The 18,791-nt window shown below is 43.2% G+C and overlaps 1 protein-coding gene across 1 annotated transcript in view; it reads right to left on the bottom strand.

Annotated features, from left to right (window-relative positions):
* The window catches only part of LOC142311554 (bifunctional heparan sulfate N-deacetylase/N-sulfotransferase 3-like), a 760,158-nt gene that overhangs the window by 151,370 nt on the left and 589,997 nt on the right, over positions 1-18,791 (bottom strand). The window contains exons 7-8 of the mRNA XM_075350078.1: positions 8,816-8,998; positions 3,349-3,445 (exon numbers count right to left, since the gene is read on the bottom strand). Of these exons, the coding sequence (XP_075206193.1) occupies positions 3,349-3,445; positions 8,816-8,998 (280 nt within the window). The remainder of the gene's footprint in view (positions 1-3,348; positions 3,446-8,815; positions 8,999-18,791) is intronic.

The following is an 18,791-nucleotide window of genomic DNA, read 5'->3' as shown; positions in this document are numbered from 1 at the left end:
AGGACGAACAATAAATAAAATTACTATGTTACAAATAAAATAACCAATGCATTAATGAGGGCATTTTTTGAACATGCATTTAATTTGTTTTTAACTATTCCAATTTATTTTTCTAATGTACTGATAATTTTAGCTTTTCATTATCTTTGCTATATTCTGAGTACTGCTTCCAAATTAAAAGGTTTCAAGCTTTTTAAAGCACACCAATCACCAGGATTTTCCTATATAACCTAAAGCCAGTGCTATACCGACACTATCATGCTGATTCTATACAGACCTTTAAGCAGGCTTTACACGCTACAACATATCTAACGATGTGTCGGCGGGGTCACGTCGTAAGTGACGCACTTCCGGCATCGTTAGTGGTGTTGTAGCGTGTGACAGCTACGTGCGATTGCGATTGAATGTAAAACCGTTCATCGCATACATGTCGTTCATTAAAAATTGCACGTCGGGTTGTTCAATGTTCCCGAGGCAGCACACATCGCAGTGTGTGACACCACGGGAACAATGAACAGATCTTACCTGCGTCCCGCCGGCAATGCGGAAGGAAGGAGGTGGGCAGGATGTTTACGTCCCTCTCATCTCCGCCTCTCCGCTTCAATTGGCTGGCCACATTGTGATGTTGCTGTGACGCCGAACATCCCTCCCACTCCAGGAAGTGGACGTTCGCCGCCCACAGCGAGGTCATATGGACGGGTAAGTACGTGTGACGGGGGTTAATCGGTTGTGCGACAGTCAACAAATTGAGCGTGTTGCACATACGATGGGGGCGTGCCACATCGCATACGATATCGTATGCTTAATTGTAAAGTGTAAAGCAGGCTTTAGTTGTCAACTCAGATGTATAGGTTTTGAAACACAAGCAAATACATTTTGTAAAATCAGCAGCTTGTTGAGTGAGTGGCAGCAGCTGCAGCAGCTGATAGCTGGGGTGGGTATTCACAGTTATCCCCTCCCCCTGTTACTTATGCTAACTCTATTATACAATCATTTTACTTTGTGACTAAAAGGACCTGTGCTGATGTCATGCCCATGTGATCAGAAAGGTCGAGGTCTCAGCCAACAGAAAAATATTGCTTCCTGGTATCAGCTATGTTGGCTGAGGTCCCTCTCCTTCTGGTCACATGGGTATGACATCAGCACAGGTCCTTTAAGTCACAAAGTGATTGTATAATAGAATTAGCATAAGTAACAGGGGGAAGGGATAACTATGGATACCCACCCCAGCTATCAGCTGCTGCAGATGTTGTCACTCATTAAGCTGCTGATTTTACAAAATTTACTTGCTTGTGTTTCAAAACCTATATATCCTAGCTGACTACTAAAGGTATCTATAGAATTAGCATGATAGTGCCAGTATAGCACTGGCTTTAGGTTATATACAAAAATCCTGGTGATTGGTGCACTTTAAAACTTTATCTCCACAGAAACTTGCCTCGATGTGATTGCAGGAATATAATGAATATGCCCTTAGAAGGTGAGATATGATAGTTTGGGGATCCTCACATTGAAAAATTATTTTAGCAGTTCTTGCATCTGCGAGGAAATCTACAATTGATGTGGAATAATTTCAGAAGAGCATAATTAGGAGATAGAAACAAGCTTTTATTTACACTCTGACATAAATTGTGAGGTTGTTTATTTCTAGAACTAATTTATTATATTCATTCATTTATCTGATTCATGTAATAAAAATCCATAGGTAGGGTTGGATTGATGAAGTAAAGGATCAGATGATGTAATGAGCACGAGCTCAGAAATAAAAATCTTATTCTTAAAGTGGTTCATTTACTTGTGTTGTATAACATAGTTTTAACTAATTTTTTTATTCAAAACAACTAACAGCATGTTATCACTCGGGAATGGTAAATGCAAAATGTATAATATAATTATAATTAAGCAATTGATTTTTCTGTATGTCTAGAAGATATCATTCCAGTCCATATTAAAGGGAATCTGTCACCAGGTTTTTGCTACCTAATCTGAGAACAGCATAATATAGGACAGAGACCCTGATTACAGTGATGTGTCACTTACTAAGCTGCTTGGCATAGTTTTCATAAAATCATAATCATTGGTGGAATAATACACCTACTGCCACCACCCCCACCACTGATTGGCAGCTTTATGGGTAATCTGAGCATAGGCAGAAAGCTACCAATCAGTGGTGTGGGTGGAGTTATACATAGCTCAACATTCAAAGAGCTGGTAGAACTGCAGCATATAAATCAGTGATTTTCTAAAACATACAGCAAGCATCTCAGTAAGTGACACAGTGCTGTAGTTATGGTATCAGGCCTTATTTTATGCTGATCTCAGACATTGTAGCAAAAACCTATTGATAGATTCTCTTTAAGTCAGTGTTCTCCAACTCCAGTCCTTAAGGCCCACTAACAGTGCATATTTTCAGGATTTCCTTAGCATTGCACAGGTGTTGGAATCATGACCTGTGCAGGTGATTAAATCTGTGCAATACTAAGGAAATCTTATAAACATGCACTGTTGGTGGAATTTGAGGACTAGAGTTGGGGAACACTGCTTTAAATGATTCTAAGAAGACTTTATTGTATAATTTTATGATGAATTGATTTGAACTCCATTGGTCTCCATGTCAAACAACTTGTTAATTTACAGCACTGCACTGTAAGGATCACATTAATACATAAGAAACAATTAAACATTTTGCAACACTGTGTTAGTATTATTAAGTACTGTAGTGCACTACTTGCCTGTGTAAAGGCCAAAGAGTGGCAGTGAATGCACACTTCAGTATTTTGCTCTGCCCTCCACAAGGCAGAGAGAAGTGCGCCTGTGCAGGAGCACGATTGAGGATACTGTGCGGATGACGTAGGACGCATCAGCCACATGCAGCAAAAAGGAGGACGGCAATAGCAAGAAGAAAGAAGGTGCAGGATTACGACAAGAGACACCCATCTTTTTGAGTTTGGTGCCTGTCCTCAAGAAGGGTTTCACTTTTTGAAGAAAGCACTTTTCATCTACCTCTGGAGTTTTATCTATCTACAGCAGCACAGATTCACACATCGCCTGTTTCCTATATATCAACCCCACAAGTATTACCTGATTGCCACCGTACCAGGCCAACCATGAAAAACCGGAAAAATTGTCAGAATTGGTGCATCTACTGGATGTGTCACTTCTTTGTGGGTGGCTATTTTTAGGCTGAGAAGGGCCAAATAACCACCAGCCTTCCTACCCTGATAATACTAGACCCCAGCTGTCTAGTTACCTTTGCCAACAATACTTACAAAGTAATGAAGGATGTGATATTTATTATATGTGTGTATAATATCACTGTATATAAATACATATATAACAAATTCTCACCAGTTTTCTGAGGTCCCACAATCAGAAATTTTGGCAGACGTTCACAGGTTTTTTCTTTTGACCAAATGTCTCGATGACGTTTGTCATCACAGGGATTCTGTAAATAGGTACATAAGAAATTTAGTCTTGATCATCTATTTGCATATGGAATTAAAATAACTTTTTGCATATGATTGCAACAAGTCATGAGATATCAAAATGGACAACAGCAGAAAAAAAAAAAAAGTAAAAACATGCGAGTATGTTAGCAATCCTTATTCGTCACTTAAATTAAATGGTAAAAGAAAACCCCTGTAGTGATGCTTGGAAGACTTCCAACACATTTTAAAGGAAGCTAGCACCAGACCAGCATTTTATCTCTGACAAAGCCAACCAAAGGTTTAACAAAGTAAAAAGAATAAACTACACATGAAATGATGAAAAATAAGGCGGAGATGCATAAACAATAAATACATAACAAAGGTAAATCTAAATTACTCCTGTGAAAAAGCTCTGCAAAACGTGCGTCAGGTCTGTGGCCTTCATTTTGTGAATCTCTGATTTTTTTGTGTTTCTGCTATTACTATTTATAAATCATTGCATATTGGCTATTTTAGATGTTTTCCATTTTTTTATCTGGAAAACGTTACTACACCACTATCTAATTATATATATATGACATAATTTGCATCACCATGCCATTATCCAGATTTATCTTTGTTATGTATTTGTTGTTTGTGCATCCCCACTTTTTTAAATTTGCGTTTAAAAACATTTAAGATAAAGAATTGAATATTTTACCGTATTTTTGGTTATTTTTCATAATGTTCATAATTTCATGTGTGGTTTAGTTTACTTTGGGTGAAGTTAGCCACTTTATTGTAGGTTGTATACATTATTTTTCTTGTGTAGTAAATTAAAATTAAAAAGAATACATAATTGAAAAAAAAACCCTAAAAAACCTTTTATACTCATGATGAGTACAAGCAAAAATGCCCTGCCAAAAATCTGTCTGTCTGTCCGTCCGTCTGTTATCAATCTATCTGTGAATATTTGTACAATATCTATTATACTTTGAATGTAATGTCCTTCTCTCAAAGAAACAATGCCATTTTTTGTATAAAACAGATAAACAATTAACTTAATGTTAAAGAGGTAGGTTAAGCGTACGGCCTTATCTAGATGTTTTGGTTTTTTTTCTTGTGCATGGCAAAAAAGTGGACCAATATCCATTAATGTCAGGATAAGATTTTCATCAGTGTTTGAGTAGTGTCTTCATTTTTACTATCAGTGATTTTTCTCAAAAGTGGGCAGACTATATTTCTGATTCCTTTGAAGCAGAGCACAACAAGCAGAGTTAGTGATATTATGTTGTTGAAGGTTCTGTATTTTTGTTAGCTGGAAAGAATTACACAATGATGTATCTGTAGCCGACGGGGCCACAGAGCCTTGTCAGGCCAGTCACAGCAACACCAAGAAACCACTGGCTCGGTGACAAGTACCATGCCGCGGCAGAGTCTCTCTTCGGGGCAGGTCTCCAGTGTAGCCAGGATGGTATCACTCCCCAAGGTCAGAGCGGGACCCCGGAGGTAGGTGAGAACGGCGCGGCAGTCCACGGCAGTGCCAAAGCGCAGGGCAGCGGCATTTACTCACAGAGTCACTGGCTGCGGATTCCAGATGCTTTTATTCACTGGTAAGATGGTATCGCACCCCAGGTGCTGATCATTGCTGTCAGAGACTCCGGTCGATCCCGGACAGGTCAGAGGTCCGGTCCGGGCTTGTAATCAGTGGGCTCTCTCCTCCGTGCACTACTCTGTACTTGGTGGGTCCCTGTAGCCTGAAGTGTTTTAGGGTCCCCGCTTGGTCTTTCAGTCTTAGCCCGTATGCAGGTAGCTTGAACCTTGTCTGAGTTGGACCTCTGTCTCAGCTCCCTGGGATCTCACTTTGTTGTTGTGCTTCGGGCTGTTAGATTGGTGAGGGACTGTGGAGATATATATATATATATATATATATATATATATATATTTTTTTGCCCTATTCTGTCTCTCTGTACAGTCCAAGAAATGACGTCATATGCTGAAACTGTTTAAAACCATGCTCACACAGCTCCAACAGGCCAAACACTCCCCCACACACACCCATCCCTCACTCCACCTCACCCAATCAGCAGTGGCCCTGCATCACATGCCACCCACACCGTACTCTACCCAGACCCAATCAGCAGCGACGACCACTCAATTAAGACACGCCCACTCGCCAAAACCCTGACAACGCCATGATGCAGCCGGCGGACAGGTACAAGGAACACCACCATGGAAGCTCCCTACACCCGACGCGACGGAGCACAGTAAGCCCCGACCCACAGGAGGCCCCAAAGCGCAGGTCAGTGAGCCAACTACGCCACAGAGACACAGAGGGATGGGGACCGGAAAAGACACAGCTGCGGCATCGCAGGGCTTCCCCGCGCCCCAGAGACAAATAGAGGGACGGGGACAGGAGGAGATGCAGCTGCGGCGCACTAGGAACCCAGCACTCCGGGACACAGCTCTCACACTAACCAAAGATAAATGCAGGGGAAGCACATGGCTACTTAAATATTAACACTGCTGTGAATGTTAACGAGCTGCTCATTACCATTCATGAGCCGCGCATTACTATTCATAAGCGGCTACTTAACATTCACTGCAGTGTTAATATCTAAGTAGCCATGTGCTTCCCCTGCATTCATCCATGGTTAGTGGGAAAGCTGCATCACGGAGTGCTCATGAGCCAATCATTACTATTCATGGCCAGCGGGAAATGAAGCCACACACACACCACGACTCCCACACAGCCCAATACAAATACACACCCACTGGCACACACAAACGACCACGCACACATACACACACACACACACACAACCCCGCTCATATCAAACGTGCCCACACATACACACACAACCACCAAAACACGGGCGCACACACACACAGCCGCACACACACATTGCCCCACAATCACACGCCCCCACACACACCTCGGCACATAGACAAATACACACACACACAAATCGCACAAAACACCTCCCCACAACACACACACACATCACCCCACATACGCACCGCAACACACACAGAATGCAATACACACACCGTGCAACACAAACACCGCCCTACACAGACATCCACATACCAGGATGGGGGCCATACAAGGATGGAGAATATACTAGGATGGGACACAGACCAGGATGCTGCATACACAAGAATCCTGTCTATACCACGATGGGGCCACATACCAGGATGGGGCCACATACTAGCATCAACCCACATACCAGCATGGGGGCCATACAAGGATGGAGACTATACCCGGTTGGGACACAGACCAGGATGCTGCATACACAAGGATCCTACCTATACCACGATGGGGGCACATGTCAGGATGGTGGCTACACCACGATGGTGGCACATACCAGCATGGGGCCACATCACAGCATCAGCCCACATACCAGGCCAACCCACACCTCCCAATGCCACAGCCTGCAACTCACCGCTGGCCACAGTGGAAAAGCGGAGCGGACGCTGCCCAGGTGTGAGCAGCCGGTGGACAGGAACAAGGGACACATTAGGAAACATTCTGGATGTAGCCTATACCGGGAGGCTGCCTACACCAAATTGTGCACACAGACCAGGATGGGGGAACATGTCAGGATGGTGGCTGCACCATGATGGGGGCACATACCAGCATGGGGCCACATCAAAGCATCAGCCCACATACCAGGATGAGAGCAATACAAGGATCCTGCCTATACCACGATGGGGCACATACCAGGATGGCGGTAATCACAGGGTGGGCCTACATACTCCGTGACATTGCTCTGACCTGACTTCTTTCCTTGACTCTACTTGATCATTCGCTACCACTGTCTGCGTGGGTATCTTGCACAGATTACGACAAACAACATTTAACCTTCCGGCCTTATATCCTTCCATTATTAGTCAAAAATCATACATTAACTACACAATAAATTCTACCCGATGCGTTAGAATCAGCCACCATCTAGTATATATATAATGTATATATTTGAAAAAGAGAGGGATATTATATACACACACACATACATACATAATACACTATATGAAACAGAAATCAACATATATATATTGTCAGGTAGCGACCACCAATGTGGTAAATGGTCGCTATTTGTCACAGTGGAGAAGGTACCTGCGATATTAAACTGAAGAGGTTGCTATGGGGCTTGTAGTTCCACAAATGCTTCTTTCTGCATATAAGGGTCAGGTTCCCTTTAATAATCCCAGTGTGCTGTGCAGGTCTGGAGAATCACAGACCTCCACCTGTGGGTGTGTCCAGTCTGATTTAGCAGGCTGTCAGTGAGTGTGAAGCAGTGTGTGGAGCAGCCCTGCATGAGGAGCAGCCTCAGGCAGGTAAAGAGGCTGCTATTCTCAGAGAGGTCTGAGAGTGTGCTGCACATGGAGGATGTGTGCTGGAGGTCTCAGTCTGTGTGAAGACTGGAGAGAGACTTCTGGAAATCAGTCCAGGTGAGGACTGGGGAAAAGACTGCAGCCTGGCTTGAGAGTGCTGGAGGCTGCAGGAAGCAACTACAGTGAGTGTTTGCTGGCAGGGGCCAGAGTGTGGAGACTTCACTATGGACATTTAAATGGACTTGAAGCCCACGGTATGTGAAGGTGTTTAGTTTACCTTTTCCTTTAAGCCAGGAGAGGCTTCATTGTGTTTTGGAAGTGCAGTTTATGTTGGTTACTAATAAACTGCTGCATTTTTGAGAAAGACTGTGTTGCCTGTGTATGCCTAAGCTACCCTGCACCGCTGCAAGTGGGTGGAACCCCCCCAGGTTGCAGGGTGCAACCTTGCAATATATATATATATATATATATATATATATATATATATATATATATATATATATATATAGATATAGATATAGATATATACACTATATATAGATATATATATATATAGATATATATATATATATACTATATATATATATATATATATATACTATATATATATATAGATATATATATATATATATATATATATATATATATATATACTATATATATATATATATAGATATATATACACACACTATATATATATACACACACTATATATATATATATATATATATATGTATATATATATATATTTATATATCTATCATACACACACATGCACAATTTCATTATTGCAGTTCCTTTGCTAAGGTGCTGTGATACTACATCTACTGAGATCTTGGCTGTATTCCACTAGCTCAGTGGCAGCCTGAATCATTTCAGTAGTCGCCATCTATTCTATGGAGGCTTCATCTTATTGTTTTGTGAGCGGTATTAATAGAAATTGGTATACATTCTGTATAAAATACTACTTGTAGAGAAAACACAGCAGACCATAATTGGAGGAAAGTCTTGGCTTTATGTATTTCCATTCAGACAGTACACAATATACTTGATTTAATGTGGCCACGCACCTGCCAGACAGGATCCCTCTGCTCAGGGAAGAGCTGGAAGTATTTGTGAGCCAGCTGAACTGGAGGAAGAGTTTGCAACTTTAAATGAGTCCAGGTTTGCACAAATTTGGCGAGATTAACAAAAGTATATAAACCGAGTCTGTCATTGCCGTAGTTGGACAAGTGGGTCATGAAGATGCTAATCTGCAATACAAAATTAGAAAGAGCAAATCTTGCAGTTACCAGTTATGCCACCAGGGGACAGTAATGCTTCACATTTTTCATTTTTGAAATTCTCCATTCAATTCTGTTTTTACATATCTTTTATTGTGCTACATATCTTCAGAACAGCTCAAATTACCTATAAGTGTAATGACTGTAAAACGTATTAGGCTATTACAACCGTTTTAATGTTTATTACAGTACCAGTTAACGTCCTCCTTTTATCTTTTCACCACAAGTAAAACAGCACGAACACCTTTTTTGCTTACTCACTGTACTTGTCTCACAGAATATCATTTGTCAAAAGAATGAGAGCAAATTAAAAAATGTCATTGTAGATTATCATCTTTTTAGATAAGAAACCAAGTATTATTTTCATATTTAGCTCCAACGTATTCAACATAAAATCTATATATTTAAATATAAAATATAAAAGAAATAAAAAAATTCTTTGTGTTACAATTAAACTCTAAATGTTAATCTGATTTATAATGTATATAATGGAATAACACTAAAACATTTTTTTTTTTATGGACGGAGCTTTTTTTTGTTAAAATCTGCTTGGATGTGGAGAATTTTAACCCTCTACCCAATCGTAGATTGAATGATAAAATCAGGGATAAAATTAGGTTTTACTGCACTAAGAGCAAAGATTAATGGTATCTCCAGCCGCTGAAGCCAGTAGCGGCCCCCTCCTCCCCCATTCCCATAAACCTGGCATTTGGGAAACATATCTCCAATATCTCTAACTATATGTTCCTGATTTAAAAAAATAAAATAATAAAAAATAATTCTATTTGGTGAAAGTCTCATTTTGTATATAATTGACAAATTGAGTAGAAGCTTTATATTTGTGCAGTTTCCTAGTCTATTCTTTCAAAGATATAAACCTTCAGGAACATGGTTTTTTTTTACCTATTTTAGGCTTCTTTCACACGTCGGTGCAAAACACATTTTTCATGGACTTATTGAAGGTGCAAATGGCCTTCCGTGTGCCGTGATTTTGGCACACGTGTGTTCTCCTTGTGCTATCCATGATAGTACATGAAGAGCAGAAACTTTTTACTCACCTGTCTCCAGCGCTGCTGTCCGTGGTGCTGATGGCTACAGCGCTGCTGCTTCTGGGTCCACAGTGCACTGAATATGCAATGAGCATAATGATTGGGCCCTGAAGCAAGTGACAGCAGCACCAAAGACAGCAGCACTGGAGACAAGTGAGTATAAAAATTAATTTTCTTTTGTCTTTTCTCTAGTCAGTGTCACACGGATCACACCACTGTGTGGTCCGTGTGACATCAGTGCCGCTGGATAAAAATGGACACATATGGACACGTGGTCCATGAGAAATAACTCATGTGTGCTCAGACCCATTAATTTTAATGAGTCTGCGTATGTTTGTGATTCCGGTATGTATAAAAATGGCATCATACGTACCAGAACCACTAACGTGTGAAGGGGATTTCATTAGAAAGGTTGCAGTTTTTGCCTTGTAGAGCCCTTGTACTGCATTTTCAAATTGCAGGCTGCAAAATGAGATAAACTAAAGCCTGCTTTACATGGGACGACCGATTGTGTGATTTCACAATCGATCGTACCCGCCCCCGTCGTTTGTGCGTCACGGGCAAATCGCTGCCCGTGTCGCACAAAGTCGTGAAACCCCCGTCACACTTACTTACCTGCTGAGCGACCTCGCTGTGGGCGGCGAACGTGCACTTCCTGAATGGGGAGGGACGTTCGGCGTCACAGCGATGTTAGACAGCCGCCGGCCAATAGAAGCGGAGGGGCGGAGATGAGCTGGATGTAAACATCCCGCCCACCTCATTCCTTCCGCATAGCCAGCGGGAGCCATGGGACACAGGTAAGCAGAGTTCATCTCTCCAGTGGTGTCACACGGAGCGATGTGTGCTGCCACAGGAACGATGAACAACCGGCACAAGTAAAAATAAACGATATTATGAAACTGAGCGATGAGTACACGACTTATGATTTGTGAGCGATACTGCATCGCTCAGAGGTTTCACACAAGATGACGTCATGTATGATGCCAGATGTGTGTCACGAAAACCATGACCTCAACGATGCATCGCCCGATCCATCGTCTTGTGTAAAGCACCCTTAAGAGTTTGACAGTGAGCCTATTCTGGTGAGGTTGTCTTTAGGCCGTCGTTACACAGTAACTTTGGCCCTGACACCTATTGTCCAAAAAAGGCTCTGTAGGTGTTGCCGCTGCAACACAATGCAGTAGAAGTTATTGCAATCTTTAGGCTACTGCAGGTGGGACATGAAAAGCAAGTAGCAAAATCCTTGACCAGGTTAGACTTTTTGAGACTTCCTTGTTGCGGTTTCAGTACCAGTGATGTGACGCCCCTTGACTATCAGGTCGTCACAGGGTATTGCACAATCTGCCCTCCCTTGCAGTATCCACCTCCCTCTTGGTTATGGGTCCCTAACCAAATGGTGTTGCCTACATCAGCTAATCAAATCCTAGATACACCCTGCATAACACCCCCCAGACACACCAGTGGACGGCCTGAGTGGAATAGTCGCCCACCTGGGGAGTCAGGGAAGGGGAGGTGAGGAGTGTAGTCAGTCAGTAGTTTGTGGTTGGAGTTAGTGAGTAGTGGTGGTGAGAGTAGCCCTTGAGCTGTGAGGAGCTCTGAGGAGGTCGGGAGCGGGGACTCCCATAAGGAAACTGTCTAGGTGGCAGACGGTGGTTGGACCCCCAGTTGCAGGGGATCGTGGCAAGGGGTTCGGATCTGTTGAGCAGGAAAGCTGGTGGCCTTGTACCATCACCGAGCTGGGACCAAGGCATGACGGGGTACGTGGATCCTAGGTTGGGAAGTAGCTGAATGCAAACCCGATAATTTATCCGTGGAGAATGGAGCCTTAAAGATTTGTTCCCAATCACTCAAAAAACAGGGCACTAGCGCAACGAGGGGGATAGGACTTTCCATCCAAAACGGTCCAGAAAATCCCAAGCATGAGCCCTGAGAGCAAGCTCCCACACTTAGCCACAGTGGGGAGCGGGACCCGTCAAGTTTCACAGTACCGGGACTGCCAGAGAAGTAAACTTAGTGCCAGGAGGCAGGTCACGGATCACCAGGCAGCACCATTGGGGACGGGACCCGAACTAGCTCCCCTCAGTGGCAGCGGTGTTCAGAGACTTGGTTTATCCAGTTGTCAGTGTCTGCTTAATGGACTGAGTGAGTAAAAAAGTGATCCTTGCATCCCACGACCTTCTCCCACATCGAGTCCCAGGTCATTCCCCCCCTACCTGTGGAGGGTTCTAACACCTTGCTGCCCCGTTCCATCATCCCCGGGTATTCCCAACTGCAGCGGTGGTACTCCTAATTACCACATACCACGGGTGGCATCACGAACTCTATAATCCCTTGTAAATACCCCCTTCATATGAGAGGCCGCAAAGCCCCGGGTCCGGAGACCCTCAAACCACTGAGAATTCGGATCCGAGCAGCTCGGCTGCTGCCAAGTGGGCGGCACAGTGACACATAGCAAACTTTGATCAAGTAACAGGTGTTGGGGCCAAAGTTGTCGTGTAGCCTTAATCTGTCTTTTATTGAAGTCCTCAGCACTGATTTTTAACCAAAGACCACAGCAAACATAATTGTTATAAATCAACTGAGAGAGCTCAGGAAATTACAAAAGTATTATAAAGTCACAGGTAACTCATCTAGAGATTCCTAGTTAAAGAGAACTTGTCATCAGGATCACACAGGATATACCAAACGTATGGGCATAAAGGTGATGTTTTTCTAATTTAATATGTACATTCACTGCTAAAATCCGCAGCCTGGTTATTCTTCAATCGCCATTAGATTTTGGTGCAATGAGGTCTTTGTGCATCAGTCTGGAACTATGGAGTGGAACTTCATCTCTAGCTGCCTCTGGTATAAGTATCTTCATGTTTTTAAAATTTTGCCCCGGCGCTGTCCCTAGCTGTGGGCGGCGCTTTCACAGATCAATCTGTTTGCTGCCTTCAGTAAAATGACATCACTTTCAGCGCATGCGCATATAAATCTCTCAGCAGAGCCAGGAAATTGACACCATGGCAGTACATGTGCAGATATAGATCTTGGCTTTTCATAGATCTCAATTTTAATGTGCACATGCACAGACAATGGCGCCGTTTTACTGAAGCTTGTTGGGAGGTTAATGAGTGCTTGCGCCAACAATGAAGCTATTTTACTGAAGCTTGCAACCACATTGATCTGCAAATAGCTAAGGATGGCACCGGCGTTAAATTTTAAACAGCATAAACATACTTCTACAAGAGACAGTGGAGGGGTCGTGGCAGAGATGAAGACCCTACACACAGTCCAATCCCAATGCATGAGCAGCTCACTGCACCAAAACTTGTAATGGTGATTAAATTACCAGGCTGCAGATTTCTCCAGTAATGGTACCTATTAAATCAGCAGAACAGTACCTTTATGCCCAAACCTTTAGTTTATCATGCCTGATCCTGATGACAGGTTGTTTTTAACTCATTCAGTAGCCAGCAATAAGGAATAAAAGAAAGATCCTGTGAAAGTGAAACGATGCAAAATTATTAATGAAGCACAATTGTAAAAATTTGTTTTAGCTCTAAACAAATGAATGCAAAGAATAACCATTGTTTTATTTTTTTTTTTCAGAATCCCATAAAATATGTAGAAATAAGAAACCCTGTAAAATATCTTTTCTCCTCCTAGACTGATTCTCAATTCACAGGAAAGTCTGTCTCAGCTAACTATCCCATTACAGAGATATGAAATGATAGTTGTTCTTCATAAAATTCTATGGAGAAGAAAGGGGTTATGAGAAGGGAGAAGCTCGATTCACTTTTTATGGAGAGTATCCATACCAAAGTTTGCAGATTCAGCCAAAAAAAACCACTTAGGCGGGCTTTGCACATTGCGACATCGCAAGCCGATGCTGCGATGTCGCACGCGATAGTCCCTGCCCCCGTCGCAGCAGCGATATCTTGTGATTCCTGGCGTAGCGAACATTATCGCTACGCCAGCTTCACGTGCACTCACCTGTCCTGCGACGTCGCTCTGGCCGGCGTCCCACCTCCTTCCTAAGGGGACGGGTCATACAACGTCACAGTGACGTCACACGGCAGGCGGCCAATCAAAGCGGAGGGGCAGAGATGAGCAGGATGTAAACATCCCACCCACCTTCTTCCTTCCGTATAGCTGCCGGCGGCAGGTAAGGTGATGTTCCTCGCTCTTGCGGCTTTACACACAGTGATGTGTGCTGCCGCAGGAACGAGGAACAACATCGTACCTGTCACGGCAGCGTAATTTTGAAAAAGTCGGAGCCTACACCGATGATACGATAACGACGCTTTTGCGCTCGTTAATCATATCATCTAGGATTTACACACTACGATGTTGAAAGTGACGCCGGATGTGCGTCACTTTCGATTTGACCCCGCCGACATCGCACGTGCGATGTTGCAACGTGCAAAGCCGCCCTTAGAATGTCAGTGCTGATGTTTGACGGAAAATGTCTTGTCTGCAATCATTGCTCCAATTCCTCCTAAGGGGTACTTTGCACGCTGCAACATCGCAAGCCGATGCTGCGATGTCAATCGCGATAGTCCCCGCCCCCGTCGCAGCAGCGATATCTTGTGATTGCTGGCGTAGCGAACATTATCGCTATGCCAGCTTCACATGCACTTACCTGCCCTGCGACGTTACTCTGGCCAGCGATCCGCCTCCTTCCTAAGGGGGCGGGCCGTGCGGCGTCACAGCGACATCACACGGCAGGCGGCCAATAGCAGCGGAGGGGTGGAGATGAGCAGGATGTAAACATCCCGCCCACCTACGTCCTTCCGTATTGCAACCGGGACACAGGTAGGAGATGTTCCTCGCTCCTGCGGCTTCATACACAGCGATGTGTGCGGCCGCAGGAACGAGAAACAACATCGTACCTGCCGCTGCACCGGCATTATGGAAATGTCAGATCCCACACCGATGATACGATAACGACGTTTTTGCACTCGTTAATCATATCAAAAAGGATTTGCACACTAGGATATCGACTGCGACGCCGGATGTGCGTCACTTTCGATTTGACCCCACCGACATCGCACCTGCGATGTCGTAGTGTACAAAGCCCAACTAAGGCCCCTTTCACACAAGTACATAAAAAAAAGCATGTGTGGCAAGTTCTGTTTTGATTATCTGTGTGGCCATCCGTGTGTATGAGTTATCTGTGTGCTATCCATGTGTTATACATCTGCAATCCATGTGTGTATCATCCGTGTGCTGTACATGTTTTTCATGGAATCATTGACTTGTACGGATCCTTGTGATTTGTGCTGCCAGGAAAAACAGACATATCCCATTGTGGATGACATGGACACACGTGTGGCTCAAATGGACAAGCGTGTAATAACATGCAGGTGTGAGGATTAACATAGAATATTGATGAGTGTAAGTGTATAAGTGTCTCCATTACGTATAAGAACTGACACCATATGTATGAGAAACAGTGGCGTGTGAAGGGATCCTAAAGGTGCTTGTTCATATTGAAATCAGGACACCAAATTTTTCATACCATGGGCCCAATTCATCATGTGTGATTTTTTTTAAATGCCTTTTTTTTTTTAATCTTCCTGACGTTTTTGTGCCAAATTCTTCAAAATGTTGCACTTGGGTCATGAATATGCTTCAAAATAAAAAATGCTAGACCTATCTTAAACTAGACCTATCTTATTGGAAAGAGAAAGGGATCTCTGACTTGAATAGTATAATGTCCGGAGAAACATTGGACACCTTCCCAGAGATTCAAAAGAGATTTGATCTTACTGAGGAGGAGCTTACTAAGTGGAATAGTGTCGATCGCTTGCTCAATCATAGGAAAGAGATTGTGTTCAAATTCCCAAGGACTATTATTAAATTCTTTCATGACTCAAAGAGTATGGCGGTGTGGAAAACAAGTAATATTTATAGTGAATTTAATGAGGATAAGGATGTCCACAGGGACTCTGGCATGGTTGCGTGGGAAAAAGAACTTAGCAAGACATTTGAAGACACACAAATTGAATACGCACTGGACATTACCTATTGTAACTTGTTTTGTTCTGCTCTTCAGGAATCCTACTTTAAAATGGTCTTAGATGGTATCTCACTTCCCAAAAATTAAATTTCATATCCCCTTCTAATTCGCCATTGTGTTGGAGAAGATGTCAAGAAGTTGGGAGTTTGTCACATATATTTTATTTCTGTCCAAAATTGAAAAATGTGTGGGGAGACATCCAGTTACTGTTATCTCAAATTACCAAATTGTCATTAAAACTAGGACCAGAACTCATTATTATCAATAGGCCTAGAGAAAATTCCTAAGAGATTTCAGCATAATGTTTGTCATATTGTCTTAACCACTAAACTTTTATTAGCTTCAAGATGGCGAAAAGAAACTATTCCCATATTAGCAGAGGTCATAGATAGGGTGTCACCCCATAAGGCCCTGTCACACACAGAGATAAGTCTTTGGCAGATCTGTGGTTGCAGTGAAATCATGGACATATTGTTCCATTTGTACACAGCCACAAACCTGGCACTGATTGTCCACAATTTCACTGCAACCACAGATCTGCCGCAGATTTATCTCTGTGTGTTACAGGGCCTATAGTGTCTTCAAATTTAACCTAGCTGTTAGGGGTACTTTGCACACTGCGACATCGCAAGCCGATGCTGCGATGCCGAGCGCGATAGTCCCCGCCCCCGTAGCAGCTGCGATATAATTGTGATATCTGCCATAGCGAATATTATCGCTACGGCAGCTTCACATGTACTCACATGGCGTGCGACATCGCTCTGGCCGGCGAACCACCTCCTTGTTAAGGGGGCGGGTCGTGCGGCGTCACTGCGACGTCACGCGGCAGGCGGCCAATAGGAGCAGAGGGGCGGAGATGAGCGGGATGTAAACATCCCACCCACCTCCTTCCTTCCGCATATCATACAGGAGCCGCGGTGACGCCGGTAGGAGATGTTCCTCGCTCCTGCGACTTCATACACAGCGATGTGTGCTGCCGCAGGAGTGAGGAACAACATCGGACCGTTGCGTCAGCGTAATTATGGATTACGCCGACGCTACACCGATGATACGATTACGACGCTTTTGCGCTCGTTAATCGTATCATCTAGGATTTACACACTACGGTGTCGCCTGTGATGCCGGATGTGCGTCACTTTCAATTTGACCCCACCGGCATCGCACCTGTGATGTCGTAGTGTGCAAAGTGCCCCTTAGAGAGAATAATATGGGAAGATATTCTAGACGATGGAACCCCTGGACAACTACTTTTAGTCCAGAACTCCATACACCTGAATCTCCTTAATATACATCTCATTGTGAATGAAAAATCTTAAACATTTATATCACACAAGATCTCACTATATTAAAAATGTATTGGTTAACTGCGCATCTCACCTCAGGTTATCTGTAGTTTTTACTACAGTTTATGTAGTTGTTAGTTGTAGTTGTAGTTGTCTATTGTCCTTTAAATAAGATTTGTTATGCAATCTTAAAGGAATGTTTTGACTCAATTAATTAATTAATTTATACTATCTTATTGCAAATTGTAATAATATGCTTATTGAGATTGTAGAGATTAATCTGTTTTCCCTCCCTTCTTTCCATTCCCACATCTAACCTTTTTCACTCCTTCCTTGTCCTTCCCGACACGAATATCTTGAATAAAGGTGATCTTCAAGATTTCTTTCCTTCCTCCCCTCCCTTGCTCACTCTATCCTAAGTAAGATGTTTGTTTTTCATGTAAAAAGTTTAATAAAGCTCTTTGGTAACAAAATAAAAAATGCTATTTATTTTTGCCTTTAATTTTTTTTTGTGACCTTTCAGCATCAAAAATAAAACAACCTTTAAAAAAATGCAAAAAAACCCCATACAAATACAACACTTGGTAGGAACTGCATTTCATGAATCCATCTAAAATCCATCTAAAATGTCTGATTAACTAAAATTGTAAAGGAAAAATAAAAGACATAAAGAAAGACATCGTAAAAAGCTCACCAAGCAAATAAAGTATAAGGTGCAATTACTATAGCCAATAAAAAGGAAGAAAATACTCCTGAAAACTGGAGAAACAATAATGATGATTTGGGGCCGTTTACTTTATTGGCCTTATTATGTGCATGATAGCTGTGGAAAAACATAAATAGATTTTCCACACAACTTTTACATTGACAGCCAATCCTTAAGAGAGCTTTACACGCTACGATTTCGCTACAGCGATTTCGCTGGGGTCACAGATTTTCTGACACACATCCGGCCGCTGTAGCGATGTCGTAGTGTGTGACTCCTTGGAGCGATTTTGGATCGTTGCAAAAACGTCCAAAATCGCTCCTCATTGACATGGGTTCCGCTGCCAGTTATCGCTGCTGTCGCAGGGGCGACATTGTTCCTCATTCCTGCGGCAGTGCACATCGCTACATGTGACGCCGCAGGAACGAGGAACATCTCCTTACCTCAGGCCACAATGCGGAAGAAAGGAGGTGGGTGGGATGTTACGTCCCGCTCATCTCCGCCCCTCCGCTTTCATTGGGCGGCCGCTTAGTGACGTTGCTGTGACGCCGAACGGACCACCCCCTTAGAAAGGAGGCGGTACGCCGGTCACAGCGACGTCACTATGCAGGTAAGTATGTGTGACGGGGGTGCCAGATTTTGTGCGCGACGGGCAGCGATATGCCCTTTTCGCACAAACGATGGGGGTGGGTCGCATGCTAGCGATATCGGGCCGGAT

Source organism: Anomaloglossus baeobatrachus, chromosome 1 (assembly GCF_048569485.1).
Source record: "Anomaloglossus baeobatrachus isolate aAnoBae1 chromosome 1, aAnoBae1.hap1, whole genome shotgun sequence".
Taxonomy (NCBI): Eukaryota; Metazoa; Chordata; class Amphibia; order Anura; family Aromobatidae; genus Anomaloglossus; species Anomaloglossus baeobatrachus.
Note: the sequence above shows the minus strand (reverse complement) of the source record. Positions and strands in the feature narration are given on the sequence as shown.